Below are 14966 nucleotides of genomic sequence, written 5' to 3' on the forward strand. Positions count from 1 at the left end.
CACAAAAAAATTGTTAGTTTTTTAAGGTGCCGTAAGCCTTTTTCCTGGTAAGTAGTTTAATGTTTCACTATGAAAAAAATGATCAAATGGATATTGAACCTAGCTACAACCTTTTTCTACTCAAGAATGCTCTAGTGGCATTTAACTCTTTTTGTAGGATTACATATTATTATCTGTTAAGATATATAACTGCCCAATGAAAAGAAACAGTTTGATGTGCAATGCTCTTTAAAATGTATTATATTCGTGACACAAAATCAGTGCAAAAGGCCAAACTGCATTAATAACATTTTCACAGCAATATAGAGCACTTAGACATCGTTTCAGTACAATTTTCATTTTTATGATAATATATGTGATGAGAAAAAGATGGAAAATAACTTGTAAACCCTGCCATTAAAATTAAAGGAAACAACAGGACCAATGTACATTTTATATCATAAAAAGCATCATCCCAAAAAAGGGTTTTAGATTTGCTTTGGGATATAGCTAAGTTTAGTTTCCCCACATACATTGTTGTTTATGTAAATGTGTTTACATTCACTTTCGTGTTTACATATGAAGCCCCCAAACAGCTTGCAACCATAGGGTTGCATCCAGAGCTAGTGGAAGCAGAAGGAAGCCTTGTAGAAGGAAATGTCCCACCGACCTTTCTTCTTCATTCCCCTGTGACCCACCCAAACCTCTTCTTAGAAGCAGGGAACCCTTGACAACAATATGAGATGGAGACCAGGGGTCTCCTGGAGGAGTGGGAAATTGTCCAAACGTGGGTGCAAAGCACCTTTCATAAGCATAGAAAGACCTTGGGCACAGTTAAATCCTTATCCATCTTCAATCTACTGCAGACTTGTACTTGTACGTAAGTTCCAAGTCAAATATGCAATAGCATGATAGACAAATGCAAGAGAGGTGTTCTGGGTTGCAATAATTTGAGCCACATATTCTGGGCATGTCCAAAAATCAGGCATTTCTGGGCTCAAATAGTAAATAAAATTGCAAAAATCACTAGATACAAATTGCCTCCTGACCATTTAACCATTCTCTTCGGATATCTCTTCGGATATGTGAAAGGTGTCATTCATCCTGATGATAGAGAATAATCATACACTTATTGACAGCTGCTCAATTGTCTATTAGTTATAAATTGGCAGACACTAACCCACCATCTATTGAATATGGGCTCCTAAGGATTTGGGATTTCGCTTACAAGGTCAAACTTACTAATATTATAAGAGCCAGGGAGGGCGGACAACAAAAAATCAATTTGTACAGAAGTGGAATTTGTTTTTCTGGTATTGGAAAAATACCAGAAAACAACACAGGATGTGATGAAGATGTATGATATACTGTTGTTGTTTAGTTGTTTAGTTGTGTCCGACTCTTTGTGACCTCATGGACCAGACCACACCAGGCACTTCTGTCTCCCACTGCCTCTCACAGTTTGGTCAAACTCATGTTAGTAGTTTCGAGAACACTTTCCAACCATCTCATCCTCTGTTGTCCCCTTCTCCTTGTGCCCTCCATCTTTCCCAACATCAGGGTCTTTTCCAGGGAGTCTTCTCTTCTCACGAGGTGGCCAAAGTATTGGAGCCTCAGCTTCAGGTTCTGTCCTTCCAGTGAGCACTCAGGGCTGATTTCCTTCAGAAAGGATAGGTTTGATCTTCTTGCAGTCCATGGGACTCTCAAGAGTCTCCTCCAGCACCATAATTCAAAAGCATCAATTCTTCAGCGATCAGCCTTCTTTATGGTCTTATGTTCCATGATATACTAGGAATGATCTAAGAGCAATCTTTTTTCTCCACTTCTCTGTGTCTCACCCATCTTACAGGGGTAGTTAAGTGGGTTGTGTTTTATCTGGATGTGTTGTGTTTTGGAAATTCTATAAATGAGTAATCCTGAATGTGTGGTTGTTGTTGCTATTTCATTACTCCGAATTTTCCATATAATGATTATCGTAAATATTTTTTTCTAAAAAAAGAGGGAAGGATTATACTTTGATTTCAACATAACTTAGGTGCACCTCTTGTCCAGTGGATTGTATCGAGGACTAATAATTGAATAATTTGCTTGGAGTTTCAGTCTTAAGATTTTTTCTTGAGCTTTTTTATATGCTCTTGATCTAGGATTCAGGGATTATCAGCTTTAAATAGTGGAGAGTCTTTTCACCACTCACTTAAGTCTTTGGGGCATCTCACATCTGGGGGTGGTCCTTCTTTTTTTGTGCTGAGGTCCTCTTTGTCTTCTTCCACATCTGTGCCGAAGTCGGAGACCCCTTTTCTTTAAGGTTCAAGCCTTTTTTAAAAAAGCATTTAATCACAATTTTACAAGGATAGCCAATCTCAAATGAAAATTCTTTCCCCCCCTCAAAAATATGAAACACGACAAGACACAGAATACTTCTGAGTCCATAAACACTGTGAAAGGCTTATATGAATAGGATTAAAATAATGTTTGTTTGGTAAGAGCTAAATATATCCCCCATTATTTTTGAAGTGGAAGAAAAATAGAATGTACTCTCCCTTCTGTTTGCGAACAGAATCAATCTTTTTAAAGCTTAAGACAAAAATAGCAAGCAAATATTATCACTTTTTGCTGACTGCCAACATAAACACAATATCATCACAACAACATTTTTCAATTTTGGTTGGCACAGAAAATTCTTGATAAAATGGAAATTAAATAATGAATCAGAACTTTCAAACCGATAACTGAAAGGTGATGGGTGTACTATTTATTAATCTTCGTGGGCACTGGAGTGCTTGTATTAGAAAATAATTTCCCAAAAAGAAGATTATTTGTTTGCACTACACCAGTACTGGAGAATGGATTTAGGGACAAGCTCTAAGAAAGATCATATGGAGCACTTATCACAGGCTTCGCCAATGCGCCTGGCACCTGAGCACATCCTGGCCATGGCTGACAGCCAACACATGCCAAGGTAGAGGCAATGGAAAGAATGCATATGCTCTGCGCAGAGTGTCATTCCCCCATGGAAATGTAGTTATAAGGACATAGGAAGCTTGCCTTATATCTAGTTAGACCCCGGGTCCATCTAACTCAGTATTGTCTGTCTATTCTGACTGGTAGTGGCTCTCAAGGGTTTCAGGCACAGACTTGCCTGGAAATGCCACTGACCATTTGAATGCAAATCATGTGTAGAATCATAGAATCATAGAGTTGGAAGAGACCACAAGGGTCATCGAGTCCAACCCCCTGCCAAGCAGGAAACACCACCAGAGCACTCCTGACATATGGTTGTCAAGCCTCTGCTTAAAGACCTCCAAAGAAGGAGACTCCACCACACTCCTTGGCAGCAAATTCCACTGTCGAACAGCTCTTACTGTCAGGAAGTTCTTCCTAATGTTTAGGTGGAATCTTCTTTCTTGTAGTTTGGATCCATTGCTCCGTGTCCGCTTCTCTGGAGCAGCAGAAAACAACCTTTCTCCCTCCTCTATGTGACATCCTTTTATATATTTGAACATGGCTATCATATCACCCCTTATGTGTGTTGTACCACCAAGCTATGGCTCTTCCCTTCCTTATAAATGAAGGGCATTCACTGAGTAAAGGAAAGTGTGTGTTTTCCCTCTCTCAAGACACTGTGAACAAATAACATATAGATTACCAGTGATTTTTTTCAAGAAATTCTACTGTCTCACACGATCTCTATCTAATAATCTGGTTCACATTAAAAAAAACACTGAGGCTACATTTGTGCCTGAACACTGTCCTGGTCTGTTTGACAAAATGGCACAGCAATATGCTCTAAGTTTGATTCGGAAACACTGCAGAAAAAGCACTTTGCTCTGCTTTTCCAAAGTTTTGTGTAACTTGATCTCTCATGTGTGTGTTTTGCATGGATGCTCTAAAATGGTCAGACATAATATATAATTACATAAATAGTTCGGTTATACACCTTTCTTTCTAAAACACATTTTAAAGCATAAATACATAAAGAAGTGTAAAATAAAACAAGGTAAGAGTATAACAAAAATGAGCTGCTCACCCTTGTTTTTTTAGGGGATTAAAAGTACAACTGAGAGCTAATTAATATCATAGGTTACCCTAGACTGAATATGCTAGACTTTTGAACTTAATAAGAGTCCCCAAAGACTCTGCATATTCTGTACTATGCTACAGAAAACATATAAAACAAAGCAGACGTATGAGAATTTGAAAAGAGAATATATTTCACTGATTTTCCAAAGAATGACAAATTAATTTGATTCTGCTCACGGCACATCAAGATGGCTCTAATTTAGGGGATGAGACAGGGTTATTCTTCAAGTTTTTATTCTTTCTAGGAACAAGGACGAATATTATGGTAGCACATAATAGAACTAAGAAACTGAATCTCATTCCCAGTCCTTTGGTGAGAAGGCCATATATCAGAGCATCATGTAAGCTTTAGGAAGTAGAGTAGGGAATAGACATATTTCACAGTGCGATGTACAGTGGGGTAATTCATGCTTATTTTGAACAAGCCAGATAACTCCCAAACATACCATGCTCCAGGGAGAAAGGGTAAGTGGTCTAGATAGAGTTCGACCAAAGCTCTTGGATACTCTTTCACTCTTCCTCTGGGATATAATCATTATTTATTCACTTACCAAATCCCAGTAATTTAGGATAGCCACTAGCAGATGTAAATCACATATCTGGGTTCCATGTTCCTTAAAAGTCTCACAATAAAAATACTCCACATAAGTAGATCCCGTGAAACAGCAGGAGGGAAAACTGAAGTTCATTTTATAAAGTTTAGCACCGCCTCTAATTCACGCTAACCAGTTGCAGTATTTACAAGCAAGCAATTTCCCCCCATACATCAGACTAGCTAATGGCTTTGAGGTTTTTCCCATTTCATTTAGGTGAAGCTTGGCTCACTTCTGTAAGCCATTTGGAAATTTGCGCTTTGCAGGCACCTAGTTTCAGTGCACTATGTTAGTCTGATGTAATTAATTTGCGCTGAGTAATTGAAATTAATTAACACATAATTACGTACTGTAGTGGCTGTTGGGGTGGGGCTCTGCTGCTCACCTGGCCTGGTAACAGAGTCATTGCAGATGACTGGGAGTTAGAGTAGCAGAGGTGAGGTGTCAGCAAGGTTGGCACAGTGCAGATGCACTGGTTGGGAGTGCTAGATTGTCTCTTCGAGCTCTTGCCGTCGGGACGGAGATACAGGACGATGAAGACAAGAACGAGCCGTCTTAAGAACAGCTTCTTCTCCAGAGCGATCTCGGCCCTGAATGGGAAGCCCGGACTTTGAAAGTCATCTAATCTCCCTTGCTGTATTTTACTATATTGTTTAATTAGTGTTTTTATGGAGCAGCCAAGTAATTTCGTTGTCCCCGAAGGGGGCAATGACAATAAAGATATTATTATTATTATTATTATTATTATTATTATTATTAGATTGGCTCTACTGGTTCATTTGCTGCCACCTTGCTCATCTCTCTCTCCCTCCTGGTATTCCACGGTGGCTCCCATGCTGGGAGGTCAAGTAAGCAGAGCGGCCTCAGTCCTCCAACCACTAATGCTTACATAAAAACACACAATATTATAGAGCTCAGTATTTTGGAGAGACTGTGTTGGCTCCTTGTGCCAGTTTCAGAGGTGCTTGTCACCAGCACTACATCTTTTTTTTACAACCACTCTGATCATTAGTCTCTGTGGTTGCCGAGTTCCCTGTTGCTAGTTCACATTTCCTTTGGGAACTGATAGACCACAGAACCAACACCTTTGCAACAGAGGCCCTCTCTGGTTTAGCTGAAGAGAGAGGTGAATGCTATCAGTAAGTGGAAAACGTAGGGCTCAAGGTTAAGGCAGAGTGTGGCAGAATTTAGGAGGCTGATGTTTCTTGTAGTCTGTGGTGGTGATGCTGAGAAGGAGGCCCTGAATATTCCATATCCATTTGGGAAAACATGTAGACACTGCTTCATGACACCAACAATGTTTCCCCCAACCTTTTCATAATCTTATAGAAAGTTGAGCAGTGAAGACTGCTTGTGGGATGCTTTGCCCACCTCCGAAGTAGCCAGCCTTTAGACCAGTTTGCCATTTTCTGCCTAGAGATAAATGTTTCTATAGGTCTCTCCCTTCTGGATCAGCAGATGTGTCTCCTGCATCTTCAGTTTTGCCCACTTTTGGAACCGTGCACTAATTAGTCAAACCTTTTCATGCTGCATTTGGTGCTCTAATCTTTTACAGGAAAGCTTCACTCATTTGAAGAAATATGCTTTCAAAGACTAGCTTTTTTTCCTTTGCATTATCATTTTAATGAAAACATGGCTGTCAGTATTTCAAAAACCAAGTCTTGCTTACATCTCAGAAGCTGAGGTTTCCATGGCAGGCAGAGCTTGGTGTTTGTTAACTCTTCCTCATGTATAGGCTACTGTTCTTACTGCTGCAAGTCCTTTCTGAGCACAGGGAGTGCTGGATACATTATTAAATAAATTCATCTGACCTTGTTCAGATCAGTAATTTCCAAGCCCAAATTTAGTACATTGCAGCCTTTTCTGAATGTTCAATGAATGTGATATTTCTCTTCAAATTATCATCATTGCAGGTTCCATTGAAGATACTGGCTTTAAGCTCCCTCCCTGCTCTACCCTTTGCAAGTATGTGTTGGTACCCAAGGCATGTAGGAGAAGGTTAGGTTGTCACTATTAAGTGCTCTATTCTTTTAACAGCCTTCAATTAAGCCTTGCCACTAGCAGAAAACTCATTAAATATTATTTACCTTTTAAATAAATAGGGTGACCTTGAAGTAATTAATTAAAAAGCAGTGTGACAAGGCATTATCAGAGGAAACATGGAAACAAATCCTGCAAACCTTAATTATCTTAACACTCTCTGTAGTGGTTGCTATACGAAGCACCTGTGTGGCCCTGTATTACAGAAGAGCCAAACCAGCTTGGCTACAGCCACTGAAATACACCATCTTCTCTGGGTGCTGCCAACCTGCAGGATGACCTGGAAGTGATCATAGAATTATAGAGTTGGAAGGTACCCTGAGGATCATCGAATCCATGGGTAGGCAAACTATGGCCCGGGGGCCAGATCCGGCCCAATTACCTTCTAAATCCGGCCCGTGGATGGTCCAGGAATCAGCATGTTTTTACATGAGTAGAATGTGTCCTTTTATTTAAAATGCATCTCTGGGTTATTTGTGGGGCATAGGAATTCTTTCACACACACCCAATATAGTCCGGCCCCCCACAAGGTCTGAGGGACAGTGGACCAGCCCCCTGCTGAAAAAGTTTGCTAACTCCTGGAGTCCAACCCCCTCCCTGCACTGCAGAAATATGCAGCCATCCCATATGGGGAATCAAATTCGCAAGCTTGGTGTTATCAGCACCATATTCTAGCCAACTGCCATGGCTGAAATGGAGGAACCATGGCGGCAGTCAAGTTCAGTCTAGATTACATTCCATGTGGGTGATCATGAGTGATGGGCTTTGGCAATGAAGTAGACAGCAAGAAGTGGGTGCAACTGTTGAGACATCATGTAGTAGTGGATCCAACCACTCTCACCCAAATGCAGAAGATCTGGCTACCAATTGTGGATCCTACCTACGCACACATGCTATAACCACCAAAATGAGATGGTTTTTTACATGAGGTAAAACCTTGACACTTGGAGACTCAGGTAGAAGTTGAACAAATAAAAATTGATAAAACAAAGGATGTGTCAAGAGATAACGTTATTTCAGAAAACAGTTAACTTATTAATAATTTTACTAAATCTAGTGGATGTTACAAGTTTCTAAATGAGGTAGTAAATGCTTGGCTTCTTTTAACCTTCAGTTACTTATTTTGAGTTAGATGTTACAGGTATCTAGACAGGACAGGACAGTAAATGTTCAGCTTATTTCCAGCTATTTCACTTCAGTTCCTTAACTTAGTTGTTGCATAGGTGTTATGCCTTAAGACTTTGGTTCTCAAGCAAGGTGGCACTTTCTGTCTGTTTCCCAACCATATATCAATATATCAAGACGTGTGAAGTCTTTTGAAAAGCATAACAGACCAAGGGATTCACCACACCATCCCTTAACTGGTTTGGGAGTCTTCTCTTTTAGAAGATCTCTGCTCTCCTGACTGAAATGAGACACAAGTAGACTGTATCCACATAGCTCCTTGCTCAAACTCAGCCCTCCAGTTAACTCCTGTCTCAATACTCTCCCAAGATACTAAACACTGTATTCCAATCTAAGCTCAGAGACTCCTTTGTCTAACTGTAGACATTTCCCTCATAGTGGATGTGACACACAGATCAGAACCAACTCTCCTTCTCTTTCTTCATCCATCTCCCTCTCTGAACTCTCTCTCAGAAAGTGCTCCTTTTATAACCCCCCCCCACCGCCAAGCGCTGCTCCACCACCCCTGTCTTGGTGGCCAATCAGAGAGAGACTCCACCCTCTGGTGGAATTCCAAGTCACTGCATCACCAGACTCTGGTCTGGCTCAGCTGTCCATCACAGATGCATAAAAGAAAATCACCCAGGATAGGTCAGAAACAGAAGAATCAATGCCCCCCCCCCCCCGAGGAGGCAGGAGCCTCCAGCTTTGCTTCACTGGGCCTATGAGGGAACTGCAAGTCACTGACACTTCAGACAGGCCAGTTAGTCTGCAGGCAAATTCTTCCTGGCCCTAAATACAGTGTCCAAAGAACTTCCATAACAAGGTCTCACATACAGGTCTGCCTACATAATAAGCATAGGAAAAGAGGAGGGGAATCCAAAGAGAACTGAGCACGGCTGACTTTTATAGCCAGGGAGCAGACCAGAGGGAAGAAGTATTCTCTTTGGTCTACTCCCAAACTGTGCCTCCTGCTTGCTCACAATTTTCTTAATAATAATAATAATAATAATAAACTTTTAATTATATCCCGCCCTCTCCGACCGAAGTCGGGCTCAGGGTGGCTAAGATCAGATATATAACATTAGTATAAAATCAAACAATAATTAAATTACCTCCTAAAAACAGGTCAAAATCAAATTAAAGTCTAATTAGATGGCTTTCCACAGGGTTAGGGTGGGAATAGTAAGTGCTCATCGGCCCAACTGATTACGCTGATCTTATATGGGCCTGTGAGAATGCTGGGAGGCCTCTTTCATATTAGTTCTTATACAAAAGAAAATGAGAGGCAGGCTGAGCCCTGACCAAAGGCCTGGCAGAACAACTCCATCTTGCAGGCCCTGCGGAAAGATGTCAAATCCCACAGGGCCCTGATCTCTTCTGGCAGAGTGTTCCACCAGGCTGGGGCCAAGACCGAAAAGGCCCTGGCACTGGTCGAGGCCAGCCTAATCTCTCTGATGCCCGGGATCTCCAAGGTGTTATTATTTGCAAACCGTAAGGTCCTCCGTAGGGCATAGCAGGAGAGGTGGTCGGAGAGGCCAGCCTAATCTCTCTGATGCCCGGGATCTCCAAGGTGTTATTATTTGCAAACCGTAAGGTCCTCCGTAGGGCATAGCAGGAGAGGTGGTCCCGTAGGTACAAGGGTCCTAGGCCGTATAGGGCTTTAAAGGTTAAAACCAGCACCTTAAACCTGATCCTGTACTCCCCTGGGAGCCAGTGCAGCAAGTATAGCACTGGATGAATGTGATCCCATGGCGAAGACCCTGTAAGGAGTCTCGCCACGGCATTCTGCACCCGCTGGAGTTCTGGGTCAGTTTCGAGGGCTGCCTCACGTAGAGTGAGTTACAATAATCAAGCCTGGAGGTGACCGTCGCATGGATCACAGTGGCGAGATCAGGGTGAGAGAGGTAAGGGACCAACTGCTTAGCACGGCAGAGATGGAAAGCCCACAAGGGAGTCCCGGCAGGCAGCATGGCCAGTGGAGGAGGAAGTGACCCCCTGCCAGCCATGAGAAAACCAAGCCCTTTCCACTGTGGTCACACCAGACAGCAACTGCTGTTGTCCACCCTGTCAAGGAAAGCAGGATTTTTAATATGCACATTAAAAAAAAAAAGTCAAACAGATGCCAAATTCTGCAATTTCATACATGGCAAATACATGGTCATTTGAAATTGCCAGCAGTAGCCTGGTTTCTGGCCTACGAAGTCATCAAAGTCACCAAAAGAAAAGCCAAAATATACCCTGGTGCTCTGCTTTCACTACACCAACATTTTGGTGATTTTGTTTACCAAAAGTAAACCATAAGTCATTCCAGTGGATTGTGAGAACAAAACTAGACCACATATGTGCTCTAAATTGATTAATATAAGAGAGTGTAACATAATTTTCCCTTAGACTATTTTATACTGTGATGTGTAATAAAAGCAAAGAGAGTAAAAACTTCATTTTCACTTTATGTTCATTCTTTTTAAAATGGCCCTATAATTGATGTTACTAGCATTGATAGTACTGTTATTTATTATTTTGGAAAACTTTTTTGTCTGTATCCCTGAATTTTTAATTGGCCACTTGCAATGAAAATGTAGATCCACAGGCAATAAAATAGAAAATTTACCTCTGAAATGGATGCCTTCGTAAAGGCATTTGAATGCTCAGAAGTGCTACTACTTGATTATCCACTGTTACTCTTCAGTCATGCTACAGGTCTAGTTGGCTTCTTTGTATAAGGTTCTTTATTCAGCTCTCTATGGGCTATGTGATAAATGCATAGCAAAAGCATAGCTCACCCACGCTAGTACTTTCCTTTTGTAATGCACTGAGTTTTAATGTTGTTTCTGTGTGTTTGCAAGGATTCTGTTCAATTGCAAATTTTAGCTTGGGTTATGAACTTTAAGGCAGATTACAGTGTGCCCTGCTTTTGATGCAACTACAGAATAGCTAGTGTTCTAGCCAGGGACTCTTTATTCCTTAATTGGAATATTCTGCCTATTGTCGAGGGAGAAAACAAAAGATGTTCTAGCTAGATAATGAACCAAGTTTCTACAATACATTCTAGGATAATCAGCATTTGATTATCAGTGCAGTCATTTAATATTCACTCTATTTCTGCTGGCATTTCTATTATAAAGATTGGGATCCACTGAAACATGAAATATTGGTTAAGTAAAGATTTGTGAACTTCTCCTTGCTAACTCTATGGTCAGTTGAAAAGTAACATTTGTCCCTGGGTCACCAAGCCTCTATTGCAATGTTTCTCAAACTTGGGTCTTCAGCTGTTGTTGAACTACAACTCCCATCATCCCTGACCACTGGATTCCTCAGCAAGGGCTACAGCCTGAGAAGTACAGTCAGGCACAAGATGCATAAAAAGGCTCAGCTGGCAGCAGACCTCTGGTTCACAAAAGTTTCAGGCCTCCTGGGCGCTGTCCAGGGTCCTGAAAAATCCACCTCTTGGTTGCCGTCTTTTCCTTCATTAACATTAAGCAAGCTGGGATAGTATCCAAAATGGACGTGAATAACAACTGCTATCTATAGTACAGTGGTACCTCGGGTTAGGGAGGCAGGTGGCATTGTGGGTTAAACCACAGAACCTAGGGCTTGCTGATCAGAAGGTTGGCAGTTCGAATCCCTGCGACGGGGTGAGCTCGGTCCCTGCTCCTGCCAACCTAGCAGTTTGAAAGCACATCAAAGTGCAAGTAGATAAATAGGTACCACTCTGGTGGGAAGGTAAACGGTGTTTCCGTCCGCTACTCTGGTTCGCCAGAAGTGGTTTAGTCATGCTGGCCACATGACCCAGGCTCCCTCGGCCAATAAAGCGACATAAGTGCGCAACCCCAGAGTCGGACACAACTGGAGCTAATGGTCAGGGGTCCATTTACCTTTACCTCGGGTTAAGTACTTAATTTGTCCCGGAGGTCCGTTCTTAACCTGAAACTGTTCTTAACCTGAAGCACCACTTTAGCTAATGGGGCCTCCCGCTGCTGCCGCACCGCCACCACACAATTTCTGTTCTCACCCTGGGTATCATCCCTGAGGGGGGTACAAAATGGCACACCGTGGAGGGTGGCACTTAACCACTGAGCCATGTGTCTCTCCTAGGAATGTTGAGATGGCCTGGGGCCCTGTGCTGCTCGAAATGGCAGCATGGAGCTTGCGTCCGCCATGGGCAGCTCGCCCTGCCCCCGCCACTCCGGGTGCTGGAGCAGCTAGCTATGCCCCTGCCTTCAGGGCTGGAGTGTAAGGGAATTATGGCCAGATTCAACCAGGTGGCTGCACTGCTCCCCCACCCTTATTCACCACATTACCCTGGTAGGGATGGGAGCAGTACATGAGGAAGTTGTTGGGGGTGGGGGTGTTTGAATTCTGAATGAGTTTGCTTTCTTTATAGGCACAAGGGACAAATAATATATCTTTCTTAAAATTTATATCTCACCCTTCCACCCTGAAGAGTGTCCAGAGAAACTAGTCACATAACATCTGATAAAACCATATAGAAAGATTAAAGGAAAAGATGCAAAGAAATACAGTACTGAAATGTACCTGTCCCCTTCCAAAGGCCTAGACCAGGGGTGCCCAAACTTTTTTCAAAGAGGGCCAGATTTGATGAAGTGAACATGAGTGGGCTGACCAAAGTTGTTGACCTTTGGGGATTGAAGTTGTTGAGTTTGGATTGGAGTTGTTGGGCTTTTTTTTAGGATTTTACCCAAAAGTTGTTGAGGGATTATTCCAAAGTTGTTGAGCTTTTCTCAGGATATAGAGCTTTTGGGGAGGATTTTGCCACAGGAATTAAATTGCCACAGGGGCCGGATTAAATTGACCAGAGGGCCGGATTAGGCCCCCAAAACTAACTTTGGACATGCCTGGCCCAGACAAATTCTGCCTAGAAATAGCCAAGGAGGGGGTCTGCAGTGCTCTCAGAATTAGAGTAGTGTGTTCTCCTCTGGCTGATCTACTCAACAGTTAAGCCATTTCTTGCATGGCCAGCTATGTCCACATTTTCGTTGATATGTCTGAGGCCACACTTGCATTCCAGGAATGGCCATACCTGGAAAAACAGACAAAACTGGGCATAGGCACCCCTCACCACCAATGTACCCTGTGTTTTGAGTGACAATTGGCATCAAGGAGGACCCTCAGACAGCAGGGGGTATGCTACCCCACCAGAACAGGTTAAGTCCATAATTCCTTAACCAGAGAACCAACTACTCCATCCATTCAGATTCAGGGTATTGGCCCTCCCAGACCATTACACTGCACCTGAAGCTCCTGACTGATAGCTCCCAGTGGCATCATACAGATGTTGGAAAGCATATAGCAGGGATCACCAACTTGGCTCCCACAGGTGCCATAGTGCCCATGGGCATTAGGTTGTGCATTTTTTTAGTTTAAATTATTTTCATTTTGTTTTTTGAGAGGGACAATTGAGATTTTTTTTAAGGGAGTGATATCCTTATCCCAAGAGGAAATCCATGTGTGACTGTGGTAGGTATATGTGCAGTACATGTGCAAGATATGAAGCATGGTGTGGCCACTTTGCATAGTTTTCCTGGGACTGGGGAATGCTCTCTGTTATTAAACAGCAACAACATTGGGAGTGTTGTGGGAATTAATACTGTGTCATTTCCACAATTAGGACTTGCAGGACATATGTGATTTCCCACAGCAAGCATTTCCAGGTGGGTGAGGAAGCAACAATGTGTTACGTCATGAGGCCCATGACAGCCATTTCATGTTGTGCCTTGCTCCTATTGAAGCCATTTTGTGACTGGCACTTTTAGCACTTACTCAAAATTCCCCACTGGTCCAAAAATGCTTGGTGACCCTTGTAGAGATTTTTTTTTAGTTCCATTACATGCAGCATAAACTCTGCCAACTCTTATTTGTTCCAGGTATTTGTCTCTCTTTTTTATATGTGACTTGAATACATAACATTAGTTTTTCTGTTTTAGATAGTCATGAATTAGTTCTTCTTTTATTTGGAAAGTTTGGTCCTTTGACATAAACTGAAAAGATCTTCAAGGAATTTGTGGTTATTATAAGAAGATAATAAGAAGAGAAAGAGAACTGATAAAATACAACTACCGTATTTTTTGCTCTATAAGACTCACTTTTTCCCTCCTAAAAAGTAAGGGGAAATGTGTGTGCGTCTTATGGAGCGAATGCAGGCTGCGCAGCTTTCCCAGAAGCCAGAACAGCAAGAGGGATTGCTGCTTTCACTGCACAGCGATCCCTCTTGCTATTCTGGCTTCTGAGATTCAGAATATTTTTTTTCTTGTTTTCCTCCTCCAAAAACTAGATGCGTCTTTTGATCTGGTGCGTCTTATAGAGCGAAAAATACGGTACCTATTATCCTGCTGATCTTTAAGAGTAAATGTCATTGCTGTTGGACAGAGTTGTTAAAGGAAAATCAAAATAATTGTTATCTTTGTAGGTGTATATTTTAAGTCCTTTGTGGCTGATCCTATGCATTATTGCCTGGAAGTTACATTGAACTCAGTGGGAGTTACTTCTAAACAGACCTACATAGGATTGATCTGCATAGGTCTAAGCACTTGTTGAGTCTCCTGAAATGTTTCAATTACTCCCCATATGATAGATATTTTTAACTGAAATTGAATATTCAAATTAGAATCTAGCTTTGTTAGTTAAAAATTGGAAATCCCAATCTCTGGATAAATGTAATTGAGAACTATAATGTCATGGCCCTCAGTCGTCAATTTCCTCTCCCCATACAGATCTTAATCTAATGGGTCGGATCCAAAGGTTCCCTTCTTCCGACGGAGGAAGCTTTCCTCTGACAGAGGAAGAGAATAAAGGTAATAAAGCAAAATTAACGTAATAAAGGTAACTAACATGTCTCTGGGTTTATTTAGTTTTTAACAATGCCAGCTCCTATCCAGAAGGCTGATTTTATCCCTGCCACTGCAGGGCTGTTTAAATAAAGAAATGCAATTGATACTCTTGCAGTTGTAAAAATGCTTCTGATCCCCTGGACGCATCTGCAGCTAACAGAAAGACAAGGGAAGGAGATTTTCGCTGATTCCTTCATCTCTTCTAGCCTCCCTGTGCCACCTTACAGTCTGTGCTGGAGGGTCTCCTAAATATCTGGAG

At 42.0% G+C, this 14966-nt stretch overlaps 1 protein-coding gene across 22 annotated transcripts in view; it reads left to right on the forward strand.

The window, feature by feature from the left end:
- The window catches only part of MAGI2 (membrane associated guanylate kinase, WW and PDZ domain containing 2), a 598802-nt gene that overhangs the window by 396406 nt on the left and 187430 nt on the right, over positions 1–14966 (forward strand). For 9 of the 22 annotated variants that reach the window (XM_083399289.1, XM_083399304.1, XM_083399299.1 and 6 more), the window contains one exon: positions 14591–14671. The exons of the other annotated variants lie outside the window; for them this stretch is intronic. In XM_083399289.1, coding sequence (XP_083255415.1) covers positions 14591–14671 — 81 coding nt within the window. The remainder of the gene's footprint in view (positions 1–14590; positions 14672–14966) is intronic. 22 annotated transcript variants of the gene reach the window in all.

The sequence above is a fragment of the Podarcis tiliguerta genome (assembly GCF_965153285.1).
Source record: "Podarcis tiliguerta genome assembly, chromosome: 10".
In the NCBI taxonomy this organism is placed as follows: Eukaryota; Metazoa; Chordata; class Lepidosauria; order Squamata; family Lacertidae; genus Podarcis; species Podarcis tiliguerta.